We start from the raw sequence: 24,883 nt of genomic DNA, 5'->3' as shown, positions 1-24,883 counted from the left end.
GACCTGTACAAGGCTAAACTGAGCTACAGCATTAAGGAAACAACAATCTTGTTAATTATACAGTGGTGGAAGTCACACAACAAGATATTTACAGTTTGGCACCTTGAGATACATATGAAACAAAGCAACATAATTTTTTTTGAAAGCACAACTCCCTAAAAATTCAAATAATAAAATTAAAAAGTATATGCAATCTAAGTATATGCCTTTAAATAAATCACACAACATAAAACATCATTTTACTACTTCAAGTTAATGATTAATTTCTCCTGAAATGTGAAAAATTTAAAATGTTCTACTAGAATATCAAAGTATATGATTTTTTTCATATATATATATATATGTGTGTAGAAATAATATTTCTAAGCACAGAATGACTCTGGTGATTCTGGCAATGGAATGTAGCTCAGTTGGACATTGTTTTAATATAAAGGCAGTGATTTCTTGTAAAATTTTGGTCCACTCTTGATTCATTGTACTGGAACCATTGTAAACATACCAATCTTTGAAAAAAAAGTGTGATCTTGTTTCTGTTGCATGTCCGTAAAAACTACCGTTCGTTAAAAATATGAAACAACTGTAGACTTGCTTTATTCTTCTGGATGCTTTCTTCCTCTACCATCCCCATGCCACCACCAGACACCACACCCACCCTCTCATCCCCACTCAAAGGCCTGGCTTCTAACCTGGAACACTTGGCTCCTTTACCACAGTTTGCCAGAACTGCCATGGATAGGTTTACAGGGGAAAATTATCAGCCAAAGTTAGACACTGGAAGGACATGTCCCAGTTGGCAAAGCAGTGCGTTATGGCCTGTTTTAATACTTTCATATTATAGCATTCTAATGCTGGCCAGATAGAATGCAAACATTTTCAGCCTTCTTTCAATCTAGGTTAGTCACTGAGTGAGGAACAGTCAGCAAACAACAAAGACAACTTAGCATAACTTTGTCATGAGCAGTCCAAGTGAAGGGAAGCCTTCTGGTGGAATGTTGCCTACTGCTGATGGGCAGCTTCATGCCGTATAATTTTGTATGTAATCCAGTAAAAGATGTTAAAAATGAGGAATGCTAAAGGGAAGGCAGCACGGGATATCATGTCAATTCTTTTTGCTCTGTCGACGAACTTCTTTCTGATGGCTTCTGCATCCTTGGGCTGTGGTGGTGGAGGATTTGGAGCTGCTGTTTTGACAGCTGTGCCATCTTTGACTTGAAGGCACTGACCCATCCCATATCCACTGAAGTTAAAGCGACTCTCCCGAACCAGTTCTTCATCCTATGGGAGCAAAGAGATGACAGAAGAGAGCAACTCAGAATGCAGCAGAAGCAAATCTGACAAGGCGACAACCTGATTTCGATATGTATACACAACATTTATTCCTGAGGAAGTATCTGGATAAACCATCTAATTGTATTTTTCTTTTTATTATTGCTTAGCACATTTAACCTCATGCTTGAAATTGCTTTGAGAACTTGAAATTTCACATTACATTCTGGAATCAACATTTTTTGATCTAAAAGCTATTTTCATTTTGTTAAAGTAAATAAATTACCAGCTGAGAAAACTGCAAATGATGTCAGTCCTTGAGGCAGCATCTGACATGGTAGCCTCCTATAATCTTTTCTTCAAGAATTTGAACGAACCGAACGTTTTTCTTAAATACTCTGATGGATACAGCACCGCTTAGCTTGGTACTAAGTTGCACAGAACAACTTAGACCTGGGTTCAACACTAGGCTACATTGTTTTAACAGATAGCTAGGGCATCATAACAAGTGGCAAAATTGATCTCATTATGACATTTTGGGCTATAGATGTCGGGGAACTCTTTATGCAGGTTACAAAGACAAATTCTGCAAATGATGGAAATCTGCGCTATGAACAGAAAATGTAATGTTGCGCCTGGGAGACCATGAAGTCCCTAGTCTGAAGGTGAACCACTCATCTTTGGGATTCCATTGAGCTAAGAAGCAATAGACTGGAGATCAACAGTACAGCGGTCAAAATAGGAGTGGAATGAAGTATCAAAATGACAAGCAGCTGGAAGGATCATGCTTGCAGGCCAGAGATGTTCAACAAAACAATCACCAAATATGCATTTGGTATCCCTAGTGTGGTGTTTTTGTTTATGTATTCATGGGAGGAGGACATTTCTTACTAGGCCAGCATTTACTGCTCATTTCTAATTGCCCAATGGGCAGTTAAGAGTCAACCACATTGCTGTGGGTCTGGAGTTGCATGTAGGCCATATCAGGTAAGGATGGCAGTTTCCTTTCCCAAGGGGATTAGTGAACCAGGTGGGTTTTCCGACAATGGTTTCATGGTCATCATTAGACACTTCATTCCAGATCCTTTTGTCGAATTCAAATTCCACCATGGTGAGATTTGATCCCAGGACTCCAGATCATTAGCTGAGTTTATGAATTAATAGTCTAGCAATAATATCACTAGGCCATTGCCTCCCCTACACTACAGCATGTGTATCATGTATAATACATCATGTGAAGTGAACAATATATTAAATTGAATGCAGTAGAAATAAATTTCTACTGGAACCTAGGAGGACCATTTAAACCAAAGGGACTTGGGAGTCCTAGTCCAGGATTCTCTGAAGGTAAACTTGCAGGTTGAGTTGGTAGTTAGGATGGCAAATACAATGTTGGCACTATTTTCAAGAGGACTAGAATATAGAAGTAGGGATGTACTTTTGAAGCTTTATAAAGCTCTGGTCAGACCACATTTAGATGATTGTGAGCAATTTTGGACCCCATGCCGCAGGAAAGATGTACTGATCCTGGAGCAGGTTCAGAGAAGGTTCATGAGAATGATCCCAGGAATGAAAGGCTTAACACATGAGGAATGTTTGAGAACTCTGTGTCTATATTCAATGGAGTTTAGAAGGTTGAGGGCGGATCTAATTGAGACTTACAGAATACTGAATGGCCTGGACAGAGTGGACATTGGGAAGATGTTTCCATTGGTAGGAGAGACTAGGACCTGAGGGCACAGCATTAGAATAAAGGGAAGGCCTTTTAGATCGGAGAAAAGGAGAAACTTCTTCAGCCAGAGAGTGGTGGATCTATGGAATTCACTGCCACAGAAGGCTGTGGAGGCCATGTCATCGAGTACGTTTAAGACAGAGATAGATAGGTTCTTGATTGTCAAGGGGATCAAGGGTTATGGAGACAAAGCGGGAGAATGGGGTTGAGGAACTTATCAGCCATGATTGAATGGTGGAGCAGTCTTGATGGGCCAAATAGCTTAATTTCTGCTCCGTTGTCTATGTCTTATGGTCAAATGAAGGAAACCATGAGTTGGAACTAATTTAATTCGAGTATGGTGGTGATTGACTACTTCCATGCAACCTTAACACAACATTAGTGTCCTGGGTAGAAATAATATATCTTTAAATTCATTGCTTTAACATTTGAAAAATATCAGAATGTAAAGGATTGATCCAATCTTAGTCCAGCAGAGTCAGATTCGTTCTTTACATGAGGATTTTCCGTTTTGAAAGCAATACTTTCCTGATGACATCTTGCTTCAGAATTCAGCAACTTTGCTACATGGTTCAATGTGACAAGTTGATTAATAAAAGAACGAGATGGATAAATGAATCCACAAAAAACACATTCATTCGGTGGCGCTTAGGCTAATGTGTTTTATGAGATTAAATTAAAAAAATAAATCAATTGCTTGGTTAAATTATCAAAGACATTGCCAGTCTGAATGAATGTTAAGAATGTAACTTATTTTGAGCGAAGGCCAAAAATCTTGAAGAAAAACAAAATACTGAAGATGCTGGAAATCAGAAATCGAAACAGAAAGTGCTGGAGAAACTCAGCAGGAAGGGCAGCGTCTGTGGAGGAAAAAAACAGAGTATTTTGAGTCTGGTGTGACTCTTCTTCAGAACTGAAAGAGGCTGGAAAATTGAATTTTTATCGAATTGACAGAGGGGACGGGGTAGAGTGGGTGAAACAGATGGTGAGGGTGCCCAGAGTAAAAAGCAAAGTGGGTACTAATGGTGATGAAGGAGAAATGGATATGTAAAATGGGTGTAACTGAAGGTGTGGAAAGGCAGAAAGGAGGAGAGGAAAGGATCCGCTCTGCTGAGAGCAAAGCCAACAAGATACAAATAAAATATTCCAGAGAAGGAAGGGGATGTAAGAAAAATGGAGGACACAAATTATGATGTGAAGTTGTGGAACTCGATATTGAGTACCAGAGGCTGTAAAGTATCTAAAGGGAAAATGAGGTGTTGTTCTTCCAGCTTGTTTTAAGCCTGCAGCAGGCCCAGTATGGAAATTTGAACATGGGAACAAGATAGTTTATGCAAACGGCAAGCACCTGGCAAGTATGGGTCACTCTTACATGGAGAGTGCAGCTGTGCTGCAAAGCAGTCCTCAACCCCATTCTCCCGCTTTCCCTCTGTAACCCTTGATCCCCTTGACAATCAAGAACCTATCTATCTCTGTCTTAAATGTACTCACCAATGTGAAGGAGACCACACTGTGAGCAGTGACTAGATCGAAAGAAATACAACTAAATGCTGCTTTACCTTGAAAGTGCATTTGGGGCTTTGTACAGTGCGGAGAGAGCTGGTGAAACAGCAAATTTTGCATCTACAATTGTGCGGGAAGGCACTAGGTTGTGGGGGGGTGGTGGTGGCAGGGTGTAAGGAAGTGTCAGGAGTGATGATGGAGTGGACCAAGGCATCACAGAGGGAACAGTCCCTGTTGAATGCTGACTGTGGAGGGGAGGATCATAAGACATGAGATATAAGAACAGAATTGGATTGTTTGGCCCATCAGATCTGCTCCACCATTTGATTATGGCTGATATGTTTTACAACCTCATTCTCTTGCCTTCTCCATGTAACTCTTGACCCCTTTACTAATCAAGAACTTATCTACTTCTATCCTAAATGACACTCAATGACTTGTCTTTCACAGCTTTCTGCAGCAATGAGTTCCACAGTTCACCACCCTCTGGCTGAAGAAATCCCTACCCACCTCAGTTCTAAAGGGTCATCCGTTTGTTTTCAGGCTATGTCCTCAGGCCTTAGTGTTTCTTATTACTGGAAACATCTTCTCCACATCCACTCTATCCAGACCTCTCAGTATTCTGTAAGTTTCAGTCAGATACTCCCAATCCTTCTAAACTCCACCGAGTACAGACTCAGCGTCCTCAACTGCTCTTCGTATAATAAGCTCTTCGTCCCTGCGATCGTTATTGTAAACCTCCTCCGGACACACTCCAATGCTGGCATGTCCTTCCCTAGGCACAGGCCCGAAACCACTCGCAATACTACAAACATGGTCTGTCAAGAACCTTATGCAGCCTCAGCAGTACATCTCTGTACTGTATTCTAGTCCCCTTGAAATTAATGCTAATATTGCATTTGCCTTCCTTACTGCCAATTGAGCCTTAATGTTAACCTTAACAGAATTAACAACTAAGACTCCCTAATGTCTTTGTGTTTCAGCTTTCCTAAACCTTTTCCCATTTAGCAAATAGTCTATAACTTTTCTTCCTACCAAAGTGCATAACCTCACCCATTTTTACATTGTATTCCATCTGACACTTCTTGGCCAACTCTCCTAGTCTGTCCAAGACTCATTCAGCCTCCCCGCTTCCTCAACATTACCCGTCCCTCCACCTATCTTTGCGACACCTGAAAACTTACCAACAATATCCTCAGTTCTTTTATCCAGGTCGTTAATGTACAACGTGAATAGTTGTGGTCCCAACATGGATCCCTGCAGAACTCCATTAGTCACTGGCTGCCATTCTGAAAAAGCTCCCTTCTGCCAGTCAGCCAACCCTCTAACCAAGCCAATACCTTGCCCTTTACCATGAACTATCTTATACAGCAACTACCTATGAGGCACCTTGTCAAAGACCTTCTGGAAATCCAAATAGATTATGTCCTTTGGCTCACCTTTGCCTAATTTTCTTGTTACCTTTTCAAAGAATTCCAAAAGATTTGACAGGCATGACAGTCCTCTGATGAAGCTGTGCAGACTCAGCCCTATTTTACCATGCACTTCCAAGTATTCCGCAATCTCCTCCTTAATGATAAACTCTAAAATCTTATCAACAACCCAGGTCAGGCTAACTGGCCCATTGTTTCCTATCTTCTGCCTTCCCCCTTTCTTAAACAGGGGTGTAACATTACACTTGGTGGTGGGATTCTGCTGGAGGTGGTGGAAATGGCAGAAAATGAGCTTTTAAATGCAGAGACCAGTAGGTTAGAAAGTGAGGACAAGGACCTATCATTGTTCTGGGAGGGAGCAGAAGGAGTGAAGGCAGAAATGCTGGAGATGGGTCAAACACATCTGCGGGCCCTGTCAACCACCATGTGCAGAGAATCCTTGGTTGAGAAAAGAAAAGGTCATGTCAGAGGCATTCTGGTGGGAAGTGGCATTATCAGAATAGAAGTAACAGAGAGGGAGAAATTCTGACAATTGAATAGATTCCTTGTATGAGGCAGGGTGTGATCTTGAGACTGTTTGAGGATCTAATTATGAAATGGATGTAAATGATATTGAATTCAAAACAATCAAAATATTAAGTGTCACTTACATTAAAATAAATCAAAATTCCAAAGACATGGAAACCTCCAGTGAAAGCTATTACATTTAAGGCTGAACATATTTAGTAACTTTGGTTGTGTTTATTCCCATGATATCAATATTGCATCGAAATGACCGCCCAAGGATATTACTAGTAATCTCCTTTCACATTTCAACCCCTACATCATCTATTCAGCAGGGTATTCCAATTAACTGAGTAAGCAGTCATAATCAAATAATGTAAGCTTCTGTGGATTAACAACTTGCATGCCAGGCAACTATTCAACATTTACAGTAAGCCCAGCAATTGTTCCTTTTCAAAAGGGGAGATACTTGGTATACACAATAGACTTGTAATTTGGTTTGTACGACAATAAAGAGAACTCATAAAATCCTTACAATGCGCAGAAGGTGGGAAATATATTGGACTCAACCTGCTGAGAATTACAAGCTAAATTCCAATTTGAATCCACAGCTTAATAACAGCAGCTGTTTTAGGAGAAGAAATCCTTGCCACCTGGAGACTGTAATTCCTACCAAGCCATTTTGCTATCATTGAATTGCTTACAACATTCTGAGTGTGTCAGAACCAGTGATGCAAATATAACAATCTCCTATTGATTGACAGACTTGTTCAAGATATTTGGAGGACAATGCTCTACTTTCTAATAAGGTGCAAGGCTGGATGAACACAGCAGGCCAAGCAGCATCATAGGAGCAGAAAGGCTGACGTTTCGGGCCGAGACCCTCCATCAGAAAAGTCTTTCTGCTCCTATGATGCGTCAGCCTTTCTGCTCCTACGATGCTGCTTGGCCTGCTGTGTTCATCCAGCCCTGCACCTTGTTGTCTCCAGCATCTGCAGTTCCTACTATCTCTACTTTCTAATATATTGTTTTTACAGTGGATACAAAACACACTGGACAACAACATTTCAAACAGCTCTTCAGCTGGCTCTGTTAGTTGTAATCTCTGGGTACATGAGATTCCGATAGGTACAATCACCAGCTGCAGAAAGGCGATACTTCCCTTCATATAATTTCCTCTAATTTACTCCAAGGTTAAAATGTAACTGTGTTGCTTAGGCAAATTATAGTTTAATAACAATTTGCATTAATACATTTTGTATTGTGGCAAAGATCCCATGGAGATTAATCAGTTAAAACATACAGACACAGTCATCTGATTCCTAAAGTGTGGTGTCTAGGCTTCATAGAATAGTACAACACCGAAGGAGACCATTCATTCCATTGAGGATATACTGGCTCTTTCAAAGAGCAATCTCACTATTGCTCCTCTGCTGCTCTTTCTCCATATTCCAGCAATGTTGACACCTTCAAGTATTTATCCAATTCTCCTTTGAAGGCTCATATTAAGTCTGCATCCTCTATCCATTCAGGCATTGCTTCCAAACCTTAACCATCCGTTGACCACCTCTGTTATAAAACACCTTAAACCTATTTCCCCATATTATCAACATTTCAGACACTGGAAACAGTTTCTCTTTATTTACCAACATTGCTATCAAATCTTTACTCTCCTCTCTTCTAAACAGGGGAACTATAATTCCACTATTCCAGTAAATTTCTTCTGCAACATTTCCAAAGCCTTCACATCCCTCCTAAGGTGTAGTGCCCAGAAAAATACTCCAGCTAATACTGAAGTATTATTTTATGTACATTTAGCATAAAGTCTTAATTCCAGTACTCTATAACTCTGTTTATAAAGGTCAGAATTCCATATATTTTACGAACTGCTTAGTATTTCCATTAAGTCTGTGTTTTGCCTTTAAAATTGTACCAGTTAGTTTATTTGTTCTCTTTTTCTTCATGTCAGACTGTATAAACTTGCACTTTAAAGTTGAGCAATTTCAAGTTTCCTCATATTCCACCAGTCTGTTTCTACCCGTATGAAGTTCATTGCTATTTCCCTTACTGTTTACAACTCCTCCAAGTTCCATGTAAAATGCAAATTTCAGAGTTGTGTCCCACAATCCTAAATCCAAGTCATGAATATCTGTCAGAAGCAACAGTGGTCCTAGTTCTAAACCGTGGGAAATGTCACTATATTCCTCCCTCAAAATATAGCCATTCACCAGAACACTCTGTTTTCTATTTTTAGCTAATTTTGTATCCATGTTGCTACAGCCAGTTTTAGTCCAATTGTACCAACAGGATTAATATGTTAAAACCAAAAGAACTGCGGATGCTGTAAATCAGGAACAAAAACAAAGTTGCTGGAAAAGCTCAGCAGGTCTGGCAACATCTGTGGAGGAGAAAACAGAGTTAATGTTTCGGGTCCGGTGACCCTTCATCAGAATTAATATGTAACACCTTTTCAAGTGCCATTTGAAATTCCATATTAAAAACTTCAACTGCACTGTTCTCATCCAACCCCTCCATTTGCTCACCAAAAAGCACAACCAAGTTCATAAATGTGATTTCCCCTTAACAAATCCATGCTGGGTCTTATTTTGTCCAAAAGGCTGTTAATTTTCACCTATATTATTCTCTCTTAAAGCTTTCCCACTACTGATGATAACGCAACTGACCTGTATTAGCCACACTTAGCCAGAGTGTAAAATTTGTAATTCTCCAAACCATTGATATCACCTTGTACATACAGAGCATTTCCGAAATTTCTATCCTCATTACTCTCAGCAACTTAGGATGCAACCCATCCTGATTAGTTGGTTTATCATATAAAGCACTGCAAGTCTTTCAAGAATCCTTCCTTTCTCTATCTTCATTCAGTCTCTGAACAACCTCCTTGTTTATCAGAACTTTGGCAAACTTCGTAAACACCAATGAAAAATTTAATTTAATAACTCAACTATGTTTTCCTTCTATTTGGATTCCATTTCCTCTCTAACAAGCCTTTTACTCCTAATATACCTCTGGATATATAACTTTTGGATTTTCTTTTATATTAGTTGGTATTTCATTCTCATAATTTGCCTACCATTTTATTAGCTCTTGTTTTCTACTTCTGAATCTATAATCTACGGTGATACTGAGGAATATTACGCTGTAAGAGAAGTCAGCTTTCAAATGAGATACTAAATGGAAGCCCCATTTTCCCTCTCAGCTGGATGTAAAATGTTTGTACTATAATTTAAAGAGCAGGCAATTTTTATCTCTCTGCCAACATCCGAAAGCTGACGGTTTAGAAATTTGTTGCTGCATGCAAAACTGTCCGCTGTGAATGCTGACATATTTTCTACATTACAGCAGTAAACCATGCTTTTAAAGTACTTCATTCATTGTGAAGCTAAAGTTAGGGATATTCTGAGCTCACAAAAAAGTATATCAAGTAGTTTATTCCTCCATTTCATGTTTAACTGCCTTAGTACATTTAGACACACATGAGCATTTGGAGAATTAAAATTTCCAGCTGAAGACTTATCACTTTTAAGTAAACAGAACAGCAGTAGTAATCAAGTTCACGGTCATGACAATACTCATTATAAACTCATGATCACCTACTAGCTGGCAGACTAAAGTGGACTTAATTGTTCCATTCTCTGATTTGAATTGATTAGCTTAGAATCACAAGTCTGTGATATTGTCATCCATCTACAAGCAGGAGAGATCTAATTTCCCACGTCCTCACTAACACTGAGAGGCACAAGATTTTGCCTTATTTTGCTCCTGGGAAAGATCTGCCAAACAGATATCAAAGACATAAATCATAAGTAAGATAACTGAATAAGCCAAGCTTAAATTTGTTGTGATGATTCCAGGATTTTTTTAGACTTTTGGGAATTGCATTCCCTGCTCTTGTCAATCAATCATTCATTTTACAATAGATAAGCCCAGCAAGTCAAGTCAAAGTACATTTTAACAATAGGAGACTACAAGATTTGCCAGGAATTATGTCAAATTTTTGGAGACCATTTCTGCAAATGTTACGATCAAAACAACAAATCAATGGCTTTTATTGCAATTTTGTTTTTAAATTGCATTGTTTGTGGCTGCCAGTTTTGTGGCACCTACCCCGCACTATAAGTGAGTCAATACCTCAGCTCTGAATAACCCAACCTACTGTAGTTTCTATTCTAAATGCTCTAGAAGAATTAGCACAGCACTGGAAACTTGCTGTTGTATGAGGTACCAGAATGAATCATCTACCTCACAAAGAGACAGATCACCAGCACACACACACACCCATCAACCTAGACACTAAAGCTAAGTAATTGTGGGTCATTAGCCCTACTGTATGACATTTCCATTTAATTTGCATGGAATGTAAGATACAATGTAGAAAAAATATAACACCACTTTTTATTCTGTTATTCATATAATGCGTGCTTACTTAATTAAACTAGAGGAAGATTTTCAATTCTCATTTCTGATTCTGAATACTTTCCAATCGTGAAGGAAAGCCTGTACAGGTGAGTACGACAAAAAAAAAACCTTGCCTTCATATAATGCCTTCATTGTATAAAAACATCCTACTTCACAGAGGTGCAATGAGACAAAAGTGAACTACAAGCCAAAAAAGGAGACATTAGCTTGGTCAAGGATATGTGTTTTAATGAGGGTTATAAAGAAAGCATGCAAAATGGAGATGTTTAGAGAGAACATGGGAAGGATAGACCCTGGAAAGTAGAAGGTAGGCAGACAATGGTTGCTAGATGTGGATACCCAACAGATAAAATTCCAAAAAAAGTTCTGTGGGATTTATAGGTGTGGAGAAAATGACTGAGGTAGGTAGGGATTAAAATTCAAGGATCACCATTTTAAGTTGGAAGTGTTGGAAGATCTTGAGCCAAAGTAAACAGTGAGAACATGGAGCATGAATGAGCAATTTGAGGAATAAGATGGATTGAGCTAAAGCTTCTAGAGGCTGGAAAGATAGACTGACTATAGCATGCAACATCTTTACTAGTGAATTTTAAGTATTAATCTTGTTGTCTTAGTCAGTTCATGTACTACACTAGTGATTGTCCTTTTTGTCAATATGGTAATTCATGACAAGATTTTTCTTAAATTGGGGAATAGTACAGTGTGCAATTGCTAAAATTGTCCAGTAAAATTTATTTCACAGGGGTATTTCTGAAGATAGGAGTCCTTTAAAGGACGTTCTATCATTGAAGTGAGTGTCATCTAGTTATAGCATTTCCTTTTGTCATAGCAGGAATGAGAGGAAAAAACCTGCTACTTATCAGCCCAGATTACATCAGAATTCAAACTCCACAGGTGAAAGGAAAATCTTCAAACGCACTGCTTCACCAAAGCTCAGAAAATGTTCACCATTTCGATTAGACATGCATGAACTTTAAAGTGCAATATTTTCCAGGAGAATGTTTTAACAGGCATTATGGTCCCAAGGGGACTGATGTTCTTACAATATATATGTGTGGAATTCGCAGTATGTTTTGTAGAATTTTATCCACTGATACAGTTGTCTAGAAGAATTAAATTATAAAAGTCACTAATGCACTGTCATTCCTCAATCACAAATCTTACAGATAGATGAGAAGATGATGTTAAAATATCAGACATCACTTTCATGCAGAACTGTAATTTGCTTTAAAGAGAAACACTTCAGTAATCCTTGGGATATGAAAAACTGATAAATTCCCCACAGAATTACAGAAAAAAAGTACAACTTTCTCGACCTGCAAAACATGAAATTCCAATGATGCTATGATTTAAACCAAAGATGTGTGGGTGACAGGGAGAACAGAAGTCAAATGAAAGTGCGAAGAAACAGGAAAAATTATCAAAAGAAATGAAAACCTGGAAACACAAAGACAGGCATCACGTTGTCATGATGTTACTCTTGCTTATTATAATATAGTTCTACTTTACGAAACATGCAAATTATTGAACCCACAACTGTGCACAGTAAGCATTTCATGACACCTTTATGTTTCTGCTGCTGATACCAGAATTAATTCCAGTACCCGAAATATTAATGAGACAAATATGTTATTTTTTTGCAAGTGCTGAGTTTCACTAAAACAATCGTGAATAAATATGTATTTTAAGAATGCAACACAGCACAAATAGGTGTTGTCTGAAAAAATCAAAACCATTAATTCTAAATGACATGGCAGAAGATTAAAATCAGAGATCTTTTTCATGGCTAATGACGCATAAGGCAGATAATGCATGTCCTTATTTCTGTTTCCATAACTACTTTTCCCCAAAATGTGTCGTCATGCTGCTTCCATAGGTTACATAACCATAAGGGTGCCACTCTGCACCAATCACGGTGAACCAGAAGACCTTAACACATTTTTCCTGTTGGTCTCAGGACGATTTATAAGTTGAATCTGTTTGGATATATTATGAACTTACCATTTGCAGCCATTAGGAACTAGAGTGGGACTTGAGATCAAAAGTTCTGACTCAGAAGTGGTAACATTACTTGCGGTAATGTGAGATCAGCACCCTTGAAAATGAATAGCAACAGGCTTTACTATACAGAACTATAGACAGTGGATAGTAAGTGAGGACATTTTACTAGGAATCCTACAAATCCAGGCTTCAGTTCCATCTGATTTGATATCACGATAACATAGCTCCTTTAGCACATGCTGAGAAGCTATACTTATTGGAAAGATTGATTGTCTGATTGATTTATTGTCACATGTACCTGAGTACAATGAAAAGCTTTGTTTATGAGCAGTACAGGCAGATCATAGTAAGCAAGGATATACAGATCATAAGGTGAAAAAAAAGCACTTGAACAGAGGCATACAGGTTACATCGCACAGGCCATGTGTTAGGTAAGATCAACATTAGCAAGATCAGCATTATTTGAATTTGGAGAGTCCATTCAGCAGTCTGATAACGGCAGGGACGAAGCTGTTCTTGAACATGCTGGTGGGTGTGTTCAAGCTTCTGTATCTTCTCCCTGACAGAAGACGTTGTAGGAGAGCATCACCGGGATGGGATGGGTCTTTGATGATATTGGCAGCCTTTCCATGGCAATGGGCCCCATAAATGGAGTCCATGGATGGAAGGTTAGCTTCCGTGATGGTCTGGGCTGTGAACACAACCTTTGTAGTTTCTTACGTTCTTGGGCAGAGCAATTGCCATACGAGCCTGTTATACATGCCAAATGTCCTGAGCTGTCTGAGAAAGAAGAGGCGTTGTTGTATCTTCTTGAGCATCACATCTACTTGGGAAGTCTAGGACAGGCTGTCGGTTATGTCACTCCTAGGAACTTGACGCTCTCCACCCTCTCAACCTAAGCTCCGTTGATGTAGATGGAGGTGTGTTTTCTTACATGTTTCTGAATTCAATGATCAGTTCTTTAGATTACTAAAGTTTACTTAAAGTAATTCCCTTTACCTGTGGCCATGTCCACCTCATTGAAAATTTGGATTTGTTTTAAGACCTGTTCCTTGCAAGAATGAAGATGTATTTCTAGATTCATAATTCATATCTCTGATTCTGTGGTCACTTTACTGTCTGTAGAAAGTTTTAAAGTTTCACTTGTTTTCAGTAATGATTGAATTAGTATCAGGATTTGCTATTGTGACCCAGCCTCTACACAGGAAAGGACTTCCTCATCTAATTGTGAGTGCACTTGTTCCTGGGAACTTCTGCGCAATAAGAACTTGGCTTTAGTCCTTCTTCAAGACAGGACTCGTTTTCATTGGAAACAGAGAGCTGGATTTTCAATAATGGCTTTCCATGAATCTAAATGTACAGCAAGGTCTGATATTTCAGACTCAAGTAAATTAATAACTTGTGTGCTGCTTTGTATTTCTGTGACTGTATTCTAAATGTGAAAACCCATGGTCTGGAGTGTCTTATGGTGGCTGACTATCCATTTCTGTGATACCTTTTACTCAAGCTGTTTTCAATTTCTGACTCGAGAGAAATGTCCACAATACTCTCTTGCAATACTTAGGATTTAAGTGTAGGGAGTCTATGAAGTGTCTTGGTTGCCTGCTAACCAAAGATGTTTAAAGTTCGATAAACAGCTCGGCTTACGAAAGAATTGTAACGTTTAGAAAACACGTATGAGGTCTCCATAATCTCTTTTCATTGCAAGAAGATATAGTACGCATTTGACCTATTACACTGAATTTTGCAATGCTTGAGTCCCATAGTTTAATGGACAATTGGCTGGAGATGGCTGGTCTCAACCATGGTACAGCATCTGAAAGGATCAGTGCATCTTCCAGAATCTAATTTAAAATAGGTTCTCTGCCATTTATATTAATCTCTTTGTACCACAATTCATCTCATAGGTCTGTTTCTTCACCATAGAATAATATTTGTTCATTTCAGCCCTCAAGGGAATTTGTATTCTTTTCTGCAGCAGACTAAGTGATATATCTTCAAATGTTTGAACTGTAGATTGAAATTGGCTATGCCTACTTTGGCAGGCCATCTAAAAATGGCCAATTCTATGGCATGAATAGCAATACTGCATTAATAACTGGAAGGACTGTTGTCAATGTGAACTTTTCCATCCACAATGTGGGCATGGAGCAACAGCAGAAGCAACACCATCTTTCCAGATCTGCTTTGCCAGCTGATTAGTAATTTCCTGATTAGCAAACTAGACTGCTTTGGAGTCAATAGTTTGATTCCAAGCTCATTCCTTAGCAAAGCACATTTTAAAAAAAAGTTCCACCTGTGAAGTTCAGTCTGTCTGGCATTCTGCACTGCTTTTTATAATGTAAGATCTTACTTAGACTGCCTGACAGGGCTTCATCTGATGCCCCTACTACAATGTCATTGTGTATGAAGCTCTTTTCAAGTTTCCCCATTGGAAACCAGACTCATTCAATTGCATCTGTACTTAAATGGTAAGATATTACCATATTAGGAGAGTAGGTTATCAAGTGTGAAATTTGTGAGGGAATTCAGCATTTGTCACTCTAGGTCATGCTGTTGGAGAACGAGAAGTCCTGGCATGCCTGGGAGATCCGGTGCAAGCACAGAAAGCGGGAAGGAGGACAGAGGTAACACAATATAGAGCTGGAGGAACACAGCAGGCCAGGCAGCATCAGAGGAGCAGGAAAGCTGATGTTTCAGGTCAGGACCCTTCTTCATGTTTCTGAAGAAGAGTCCTGATCCGAACCGTCAACTTTCCTGCTCTTCTGATGCTGCCTGGCCTGCTGTCTTCCTCCAGCTCCACACTGTGTTATCTCTGACTCCAGCATCAGCAGTTCTTACTATCCCCTAGGAAAGGGGACAGGTTGTGCATACGCAACCACTGAGGAGTGTGGAGGATTGAGAGTCTGAAGGTGCAAAGAAGCCTGTGAGATGAGAAGAGTGCCATTTCGAAGGCTGCAAGTTGTGCGAGATTGAAGTGATGGGATTATCTCCTTTCAATTGGGCTCTGAGAAGTCTAGGAGTGGTAGATGGTTAGTGCAGCTGACGTGAAGTGCTGAATGGCCTACTCCTCTTCCTACATCTCGGTATGTTGCCAGTACTTATAGACAGATCAAAGTCAAGCAGGCAGCAGGACAGGGATAAAGCAATATGCTTCGATTATAGAGTTGAAGTGGGTGGATAACATGATAGTCAATCTTTCCTGACAGAATTATTGATTTATTCTAATCCGTATGGTAGGTAATGTACTATTTGTCCACCCACCATAAAATCTATTTTAATCTAACACAGCTTTCTTGGCTACTGATTGAGGAGTTATTCCTATTCTAATGTCTCACCTCTAACATATCACATTTATAAAGTGGTGTTTTATTTCTATTTCTGCCACCAAATGTGGCTTGGTCTCTAAATAGAAGATGCACTAACATCTCCAGTAAGAAAATGCACAGTTGCTGAGTAACAATGGGTCGGACCGCTGGAGTAATGAATTTAAGACTGTTCTGTTACAAATTACAAAAGGCAATAATAAAAATGTGTGTAACATGAACCTTCCTAAGCATTGTTCTACATGGCCTAAGCTTGATCACATCATCTTATTCATACATTTTGTTATCTCTTCGCTTCTTTTTCCAAATTTATAAGAGGTCATTATCAGAAGCAATATTTCCTAATATCTGAAACAGCTGTAAAGCTAGTAAATTAGTTTCATGGAATTTTTATTATCCCTTTCATATTGAGGAATTATGGATGCCAAGGTTAATTTTAAAGTACAGCTAGGCTTAACATGTAAACTGATTAGAAATCTAAATCTGAAATAGGTTGCACCAGGTTATTAGTAAGGTGTGAAGGAGTCTATTTATTTCTTATCATGGTGATAGTTTATGGATTACCCTGGAGTCACACAACAAGAATACATGCTAAAAATTAGGAATCTGTGACAGCTTTTTTTTGCATTTGAATCCTCGCACATTATAAACTAGATGGTGATCTATTCTCTGCCAAGCCTGTGCACTATATAGAGAGTGAAAGCATTGATAGCTGTGCAGGGACATAGTTCTTAACCATTTAGTACAATTATATGGGTCTGATTATCAACAGTGTGGTAGCTATATTTGGGTCTTATCCTTTTCAGTCTCGCAATACTGGATGAATCTGGCACCTGACAGTGTCATAGTGATATATAGATTTGATCGCTGAAAATGCAATTATAACATATTGGTCAATACCTATCAGTCTTGTAATGATTTGTAGCTCTGGCACCTGAAAGTGTATTATTAGTGTATGGATCCAATCCATTCAGTAGTTTAATTTGTATCAGATGACTGTTGGTCTAATAGGGGAAGGAGGAAGGAAATTCAGTTCTAATATCTATGTGTTAATTGGGATATCGAATGCTCAGCATCTTCTGAAAACAAGACTTTGATTAAAGCCATAACGTTTGCACCACACAAATATCAGGCAATGACCATTTCCAAAAACAGTAAATCTAACCATGGTCCCTTTGACATTCAATGCCATTATCATTACTGAATCTCTATGGTTAACATCCTGGGAGTTGCCGTTGACAAGAAACTGAACTGCTCTAGCCATATAAATACATGGTTACAACAGCGGGTTAGAGGCTAGGAATACACCAGCCAATAATTCATACATGACTCCCCAAAGCTTGTCCACCATCTACAAGGTACAAGCCAGGATTGTGATGGAACGCTCCCCATTTGTGTGGATAACTCTTGCTCCATCAACACTCCAGAAGCTTGCCACCATATAGGTAGTGGGGAACTGCAGTAATGAGTGCTTGGACCAGGTTGTTCACAACATATATTAATGATTAATGATGAGGGAACAAAATGTTATATTTCCAAGTTTGTGGATGACACAAAATTGGTTGCAAGCATGAGCAGTGAGGAGGATGCAGAGATAATGCAGTGTGATTTGGACAACTTGAATTAGTGGGCAAATTAGTGCATAGCAAATGAAGCATTATGTGGACAAATATGAAGTTACCTATTTTGCTAGCAAAAACAGAAAGGCAGGTTATTATCTGATAGATTGGGAAAGGGGAGGTGCAATGATACATGGATGTCCTTGTTCATCAGTCACTGGAAGTAAGCACGCAGGTGCAACAGGCTGTCAAGAATGCTAATGGTCTATTGGTCTTCATAGCGAGACGATTTGAGTGCATGATTAGAAATGTCAAGCTGCAATTGTACAGGGCCTTGGTGAGTCTACACCTGGAGTATTGTTTGCAGTTTCAGTCTCTTTATCTGAGGAAGAATGTTCTGGCCATGGAGGGTTGAAGGCTTATTAGTCTGACTGCTTGGATAGCAGGATTGACATATATAGAGAGAATGGATCAGTTAGGACTATATTCATGAGGGGTAATCTCTTTGAAACCTATTAAGTTCTAAAAACACTAGACAGAATAAACACATGAAGGCTGTTCCCAATGACCAGGGAGTCCAGAACAAGGGGTCACAGTCTAAGGATATGGACCGAGCCATTTAGGACTGAGGCAAGGAGAAATTTCCTCACCCAGAGAGTGGTGAGCCTGTGGAATGTCCTGCTACAGAACATAGTTGAGGGCAAAACATTGAATGTTTTGGAGAAGGAGTTAGATATAGCTTTTAGGACGAAAAGGATCAAAGGGTATGGGGAGAAAGGAAGAACAGGGTGCTGAGTGGGGAGACCAGCCATGATCGTTTTGAATGGTGGAGCAGAATCAAAGGACTGAATGGCCTACTCCTGTTCCTATCTGCTACGTTTCTGAAGGACATCAGTGGACCAGTTTTAATGACATCCAGTAATTGAATGATCACCACTATTGAGGCTTGCATTTCTTCCAGATTTATTAACTCATGGAATTTAAATTCCCAGGCTGCTGAAGTAGGATTCAAACTCATGTTGCTGCAACATTGGTCAATTGTGCTGGATTACTAGCCTAGTAGCATTGTCGCTACGCTACCAATCTCATTTGTAAACATGAGAGCAGGTTAATCTGTCCATTTCCACCTTTCACCTTGTTCACACAGTCAGCATTGCTTTGGGCCATGATGAATTGACCTGGTGGCTATCACTCAGGTTTAATGTTGCAGGGAGCTTTCAAATCACTTGGTGTGTTGAGACATATTAGTATTAACTGCTGACTGTCTTCCTTCCAGTCAGAATTATTTCAAGCTGACTGCTCTACCCACTAAATGCAAACCTCTAGTTCTTTGTTCAGTTCAAACCAAGAGGTGAATATCAATAACTTTCTTTCATATATAATGGACTCAGTAACTGTTGACAACGTTAACATTCCTGAAAGATGCTGATTGTAATTTTTAAACAAAATTACATACACAAAAATATAATTGAAATGAAACTAAATCAGCTACAGATTATGTTGAGGAATTCATATTCGAAAGTGAAACAATCTTCTCAATAATACCTACAGCTCTCTTGGGAAAATAACCTTTCCTTTCAAATTCCATGATAAATTTATTAATACCAAGTGCAATAGTAATATTAACATTTCTCTACCGTATTAGGAGAAAGCTATTTTAACTGGCTTCCTGAAGAGAATAACATTTCCCTTCCCTTGCTTGACAGAAGGAATTATTGCTTCAGCTGACTATCTAGTGAGCAAAGCATTCTCTCTACTTTCATCAAAAAATGAGTTATAAGAAAAGATACATGAGTCCCTTGAGAGTAAATCAGATTACTTTAATCATTCTTGCAGCCAGGGAACAAACCTGAAGCTAGTTACTCATTAGAGCAGAGAAACTAGAAATGGAAGCTTGCTAATTAAAACATCAAAGACAATGAGAAATTTCATGTGGAGAAATTGAAGAATCTACATCAATGTTGCAACAATAATGCCCTTTAAAGTCTCGAATGAAGATATTGCTTTAAAAATGTATTGTATTCAAACACTACATGATTTTCTCTTGCTGGTACATTCAGTGAAATCGTAAATAAGCTAATAAGAAATACAGAGCTGTTACACATAGCAATTAAGGAAATGAATATGTTGCTCATAGCAACTAGAAGAGATCTTCCTCATTCACATAGCAACAAGAGGAAATCATCCTGATGCATAGTAACTGGAGGAATCTTCCTGACATACATAGACACCAGAGGAAATCTTCCTGCTCCACATAGCAACCAGACAAAACCTTCCTGACACGCATAGCAACCAGAATAAATCTTCCTCGCTCACGTAGCAACCAGAGGAAATCTTTCTGACATACATAGCAACTGAAGGAAATCTTCTTGATGAATAGCAACTGAATGAAATCTTTCTGAAGCACATGACAACGAGAGGAAATCTATCAGACATACATAGTTACAACAGTAAGTCTTCCTGATGCGCATAGCAACTGAAGGACATCTTCCTGTTTCATACAGCAAGTAGAGAAACCTTCCTGATACACACAGCAAACATGGGCAAAAGAGCTGAATTCTAGATGTGGGATGAGTGTGACTGCCCTTCAGATCATGGTAATTTTGACCAAGTGTGGCAACAAAGAGACCTTGTAAAAGTCAATGGGAAACAAGTTGAAACTGTACATCAGTTGGAATCGTATTGAACACAAAGGAAAATTGCTGTGGTTGTTGGAGGTTAATCATCATAATCTCAGCACATCTCTGCAGGGGTTCCTCAGGGTACTGTCCTCGACCTGACCTACTTCAGCAGCTTCCTCAATGATCTTTCTTCCATCATAAGGTTAGAAGTGTAGATGTTGGCTGATGATTGCACAATTTTTAGAACCATTCACAATACTCAGATAGTGAAGCGGTCAGTGCCAAGTTGCAGCAAGAGCTGGACAGCCTCCAGGGTTGAACTAATTAGTGGCAAGCAACATTTGTGCAACATTAGTGATAGGCAATGATCATAGCTAACGAGAGAGAATCTGACCAGTTACTCTTGACATTCAATGATATTATCATTGCTGTATCCCCATTATCAATGCCCTGGAGGTTACTGCTGGCAAGAAACTAACAGGACCAGATATATAAATACTCTGTCCAAAAGAACAGGTCCAAGGCTAGGACTCCTGGGGCTAATGAGTCATTTCTTTATTCCCCAAATTCTGTACACAGACTACAGGACACAAATGAGGAATGCAATGGTGTATGCTCCATTTTCCTGGCTGAATGCAGATCCAACATTAATGAAGCTCAACGTTATCCAGGATAACACATCCCACTTGATTGGCATCCCATATACAATCTTAAACATTCACTCTATCCACCAGAAATATATTGATAGGTTAAGTTAGTGGGCAGAAAGCTGGCAAACAGAGACATGGGAAAATGTGAAGTTGATTATTTTGGAAGAGAGAACTAAAGAACAGAATTTTATTTAAATGGAGAAAGGTTACAGCACAAATGGACTTGGGGGGTACTCATGCATGAAACACAGAAAGCAAGCACACAGATGCAGCTGGTCATCAGGAAGGCTAATGGAATGTTCGCCTTTATTTCAAGAGGATGCATCCCTACCCTAGATCAGGAGGCCCAGGTTCAAGTCCCACCTGCTCCAGAGTTGTGTCATAACCACTCTGAGCAGGTTGACTAGAAAAGTAGGTTATATGAAAAAGAAATATCAGTAGGGAAGTCTTACTGCAACAGTACAGATTCCGGTGAGACCACATCTGGAGTGCTGTGAGCAGTTTTGGTCCCCATATTTAAGAAATGATATTATTTCATTGGAGACAGTTCAGAGAAGGTTCACTGAGAACTGTTCTGAGGAAGGGTCACCGGACCCAAAACGTCCTGCTCCTCTGATGCTGCCTGGCCTGTTGTGTTCCTCCAGCTCCACACTGTGTTATCCAGGATTCTTCAGGGATTTGACAGGACAAGTGCTGAGAGGTTATTTCCCCTCATGAGAGAGTCTAGGAGCAGAGGTCATGATCTTAGAATAAAAAGGTACCAATTTAAGACTGAGATAAGGAGGAATTTCTACTCTCTGAGGGTTGAGAACCTTTGTCACTCCTTGCAACAGACAGCTGTGGGAGCAGAGTCCTTGTGTATATTTAAGGCTGAGATAGATTCTTGATCAGTTGTGGAATGAAGGGTTACAGGGAAAGGGCTGGAAAGTGGATGTGAGGAATGGTGGAGCAGTCTCAAAAAGCCTAAAGCTTACTCCTGTTCCTATTCCTTACGGTCTTATTGATGTACAGTGGCAGTGCTGTGTACCATCTGAAAGTTGTACTGCAGCAACTCACCAATGGTCCTTCAACAGCACCTTCCAAATCCAAGACCACTTGAGCAACAGATCTGCAATTTCCCCTCACACAACCCTGACTTGGAACTACATCGTCATACCTTCGCTCTCACTGAGTTCAAAATGCTGGATCTCACTTTAAAGTTTTTGCAAAGATCTGTAGCTCGGGTTGTGGGTGACGTTGTTGACTTGCTCGCTGAGCTGACTTGCTTTTGTTCAGACGTTATGTCACCATGCTAGGTAACACCATCAGTGAGGCCTTTAGTGAAGCGATGTTGTTCTACTCCGCTTGGAATTTATACTGTTAGTCTGTTATGGTGAGTTGTGTCATTTCCGGTTTTGTTCTGTATGGGTTTGTATATTGGGTCCAATTCTACACATTTTTGATTGCATTATGGATTGAGAACCATGCCTCTAGGAACTCCTGTGTGTGTCTATGTTTGGCTTGGGGTTCTATGGTTATGTTGACCCAGTTAAACTGATGGCCTTCATTGTCCGAGTGTACTGATATTAGGGAAAGTTTGTTGTGCTGTTTTGCTGCTAGCTGTTGTTCGTGTATTCTGATGGCCAGTTTCCTTCCTGTCTGTTTGATGTAATGCTTGTGGCAGTCGTTGCATGGTATTTTGTAAACAACATTGGTTCGGCATGTTGTGGGAATGGAGTCTTTAATCCTTGTGAGTGTTTGTTGTAGCATAGCTGTGGGTTTGTGGGCCACCATGATTCCTGGTGGTCGTAGGAGTCTCATTGTCAGTTCCGATATGCTCTTGATGTATGGCAGTGTGGCCTGTTGTTGTCTATTTAGTAGGTACGTGTGGATGAAGTTGCAGGGATACCCGTTCATAGCGAAGATTTGGTCTAGGTGCTGTCCCTCTTTCCTGTGTAGTTCTGGCATGTTGCAGTGAATGGTGAACCATTTAAATAGTGTCCTAATACAGCTTTGCTTGTGGATGTTGGGGTGGTTGCTGTGGAAGTTGAGGATTTGGTCAGTGTAGGTTGCTTTCCTGTATACAAGGGTTTGGAACTCCCCATTGGTCACACGCTTAACTCTGATGTACAGAAATGGAAGCTGATTGTTCTTTTCTTATTTTCTCGTGAATTTGATCCCACGAATACGTTGTTGATGAGGCGATGAGTCTCTTCTAGTTTGGTGCATTTAATGATGATAAATGTGTCATCTACGTACTGGATCCACAACTTAGGTTGACTGTGGAGGAGGGTGGTGTGTTCTAGTCTTTGCATGACTGCTTCTGTGATGAGTCCTGAGATGGGTGACCCCATGGGTGTACCATTGATCTGTTTGTATACTTGCCCATTAAAGATGAAGTGTGTGGTGAGGCAGAGGTCTAGTAGTTTGAGTGTGTTGTCATTGCTGATGCAGCTGCTGGTGTGCATTTCTGCTTCCTCTAGTAATGTGGTTAGCATTTCTTTGGCTAGTGAGATGTCAATTGACATGAATAATGCTATGACATCAAAGGATACCATAATCTTGTCATTGCTGATTTTTATGTTCTTGAGGATATTGAGGAATTCATGAGTTGAGTGGATGGAATGGGGTGATCCATCAAATAGGTGTTTCAATCTCTGTTGTATGTCCTTGGCCAGTTTGTGTGAAGGTGTGCCTGGTAGGGAGACAATGGGTCTGACGGGGATGTCTAGTTTGTGTACATTAGGAAGTCCATAGAAGTGGGGGGTGTTCGTGCCTTCTGGTTTCATTCTCATGAAGTCTGTCTTGGTTATCTGTCCTGCATCCTTTAGTCTCTTCAGTGTCTGGGAGATCCTATTAGCGAGCTGTGGTGTTGGGTCTATCGCCACCTGTTGGTAAGTGGTTGTCTCTGCAAGCAGTGCCTGTGCTTTCTCAAAGTAGCCGGTTTGTTCATGATGACCGTCATCCGCCCTTTATCCTCTGGTAGGGTTATAATGTTTTTGTGTTTCTTGATTTTTCTAGAGGTTTTCTCTCTGTGTTCAGGGTGTCCCACTCTTTCCTTTGGCTTAGTGTGGGGATTATAGTTTGTCAGATGGTTCGTTGTGTTTCGTCTGTGAGTCTGTTGTCTTTTAATGTAGTTTCCAGAGCAGCCATGAAGTCTGTTCTGTTCACATCTTTGTGGTTATAGTTCAGTCTCCGTAATAAGACAGCTTTCTCAGTTTCATCTGCTGGATAAGTTTCTTATCCATGTGTCCGGTTTGTTGTTGTCCTTGTTTTTGTGGTGGATCAGTTTGGTGAGTTTCTCCTGTATTTTGTATCTCTTCTTAGTTTTGGTTTTGTGTTGATTGATGGTGATGACCTGTTCGAGGGTTGTAGACCATTGCTGGTCCGTAGTGTTTAGGTACTGTGACTTTTGGCGCAAAATTTCCCATTCGTACTTGTAGAGTTGGTTATGGGCATCATTAACCATTACCCATAGCATTCTGCATCTGTTCTGTTCAGCTATTTTATAGCCTGTGGGCTGTTGAGTGGATGTTTGTATTTCATGCTGTGGGGCAGTACCTGGTTCCTGAGGCATTCATGGAGGAAGTGAAGTTGTTCGCGGGTAACGCTCAGTTGGTTGCCAAAGGATTCCCATTGTCGGGCAATTTTTAGTGTGTTATGCCCGTAGGTGTTTAAGGTTTTTGCAAAGATTTGTAGCTCGGATTGTGGGTGAGGTTGTAGACTTGCTTGCTGAGCTGAGATAACAAGGCGTAGAGCTGGATGAACACAGCAGGCCAAGCAGCATCAGAGGAGCAGGAAAGCTGACGTTTCGGGCCTAGACCCTTCTTCAGAAAATCTTTTCTGAAGAAGGGTCTAGGCCCGAAACG

General features: G+C 39.9%; 1 protein-coding gene across 1 annotated transcript in view; it reads right to left on the bottom strand.

Annotated features, from left to right (window-relative positions):
* Window positions 1–996: 996 nt before the first annotated feature.
* Window positions 997–24,883, bottom strand: part of glra2 (glycine receptor, alpha 2) — a 182,193-nt gene continuing 158,306 nt past the window's right edge. The window contains exon 9 of the mRNA XM_020528343.2: window positions 997–1,275. Coding sequence (XP_020383932.1) covers window positions 997–1,275 — 279 coding nt within the window. The remainder of the gene's footprint in view (window positions 1,276–24,883) is intronic.

This window comes from Rhincodon typus, chromosome 11 (assembly GCF_021869965.1).
Source record: "Rhincodon typus isolate 14 chromosome 11, sRhiTyp1.1, whole genome shotgun sequence".
Lineage (NCBI taxonomy): Eukaryota > Metazoa > Chordata > Chondrichthyes > Orectolobiformes > Rhincodontidae > Rhincodon > Rhincodon typus.
Note: the sequence above shows the minus strand (reverse complement) of the source record. Positions and strands in the feature narration are given on the sequence as shown.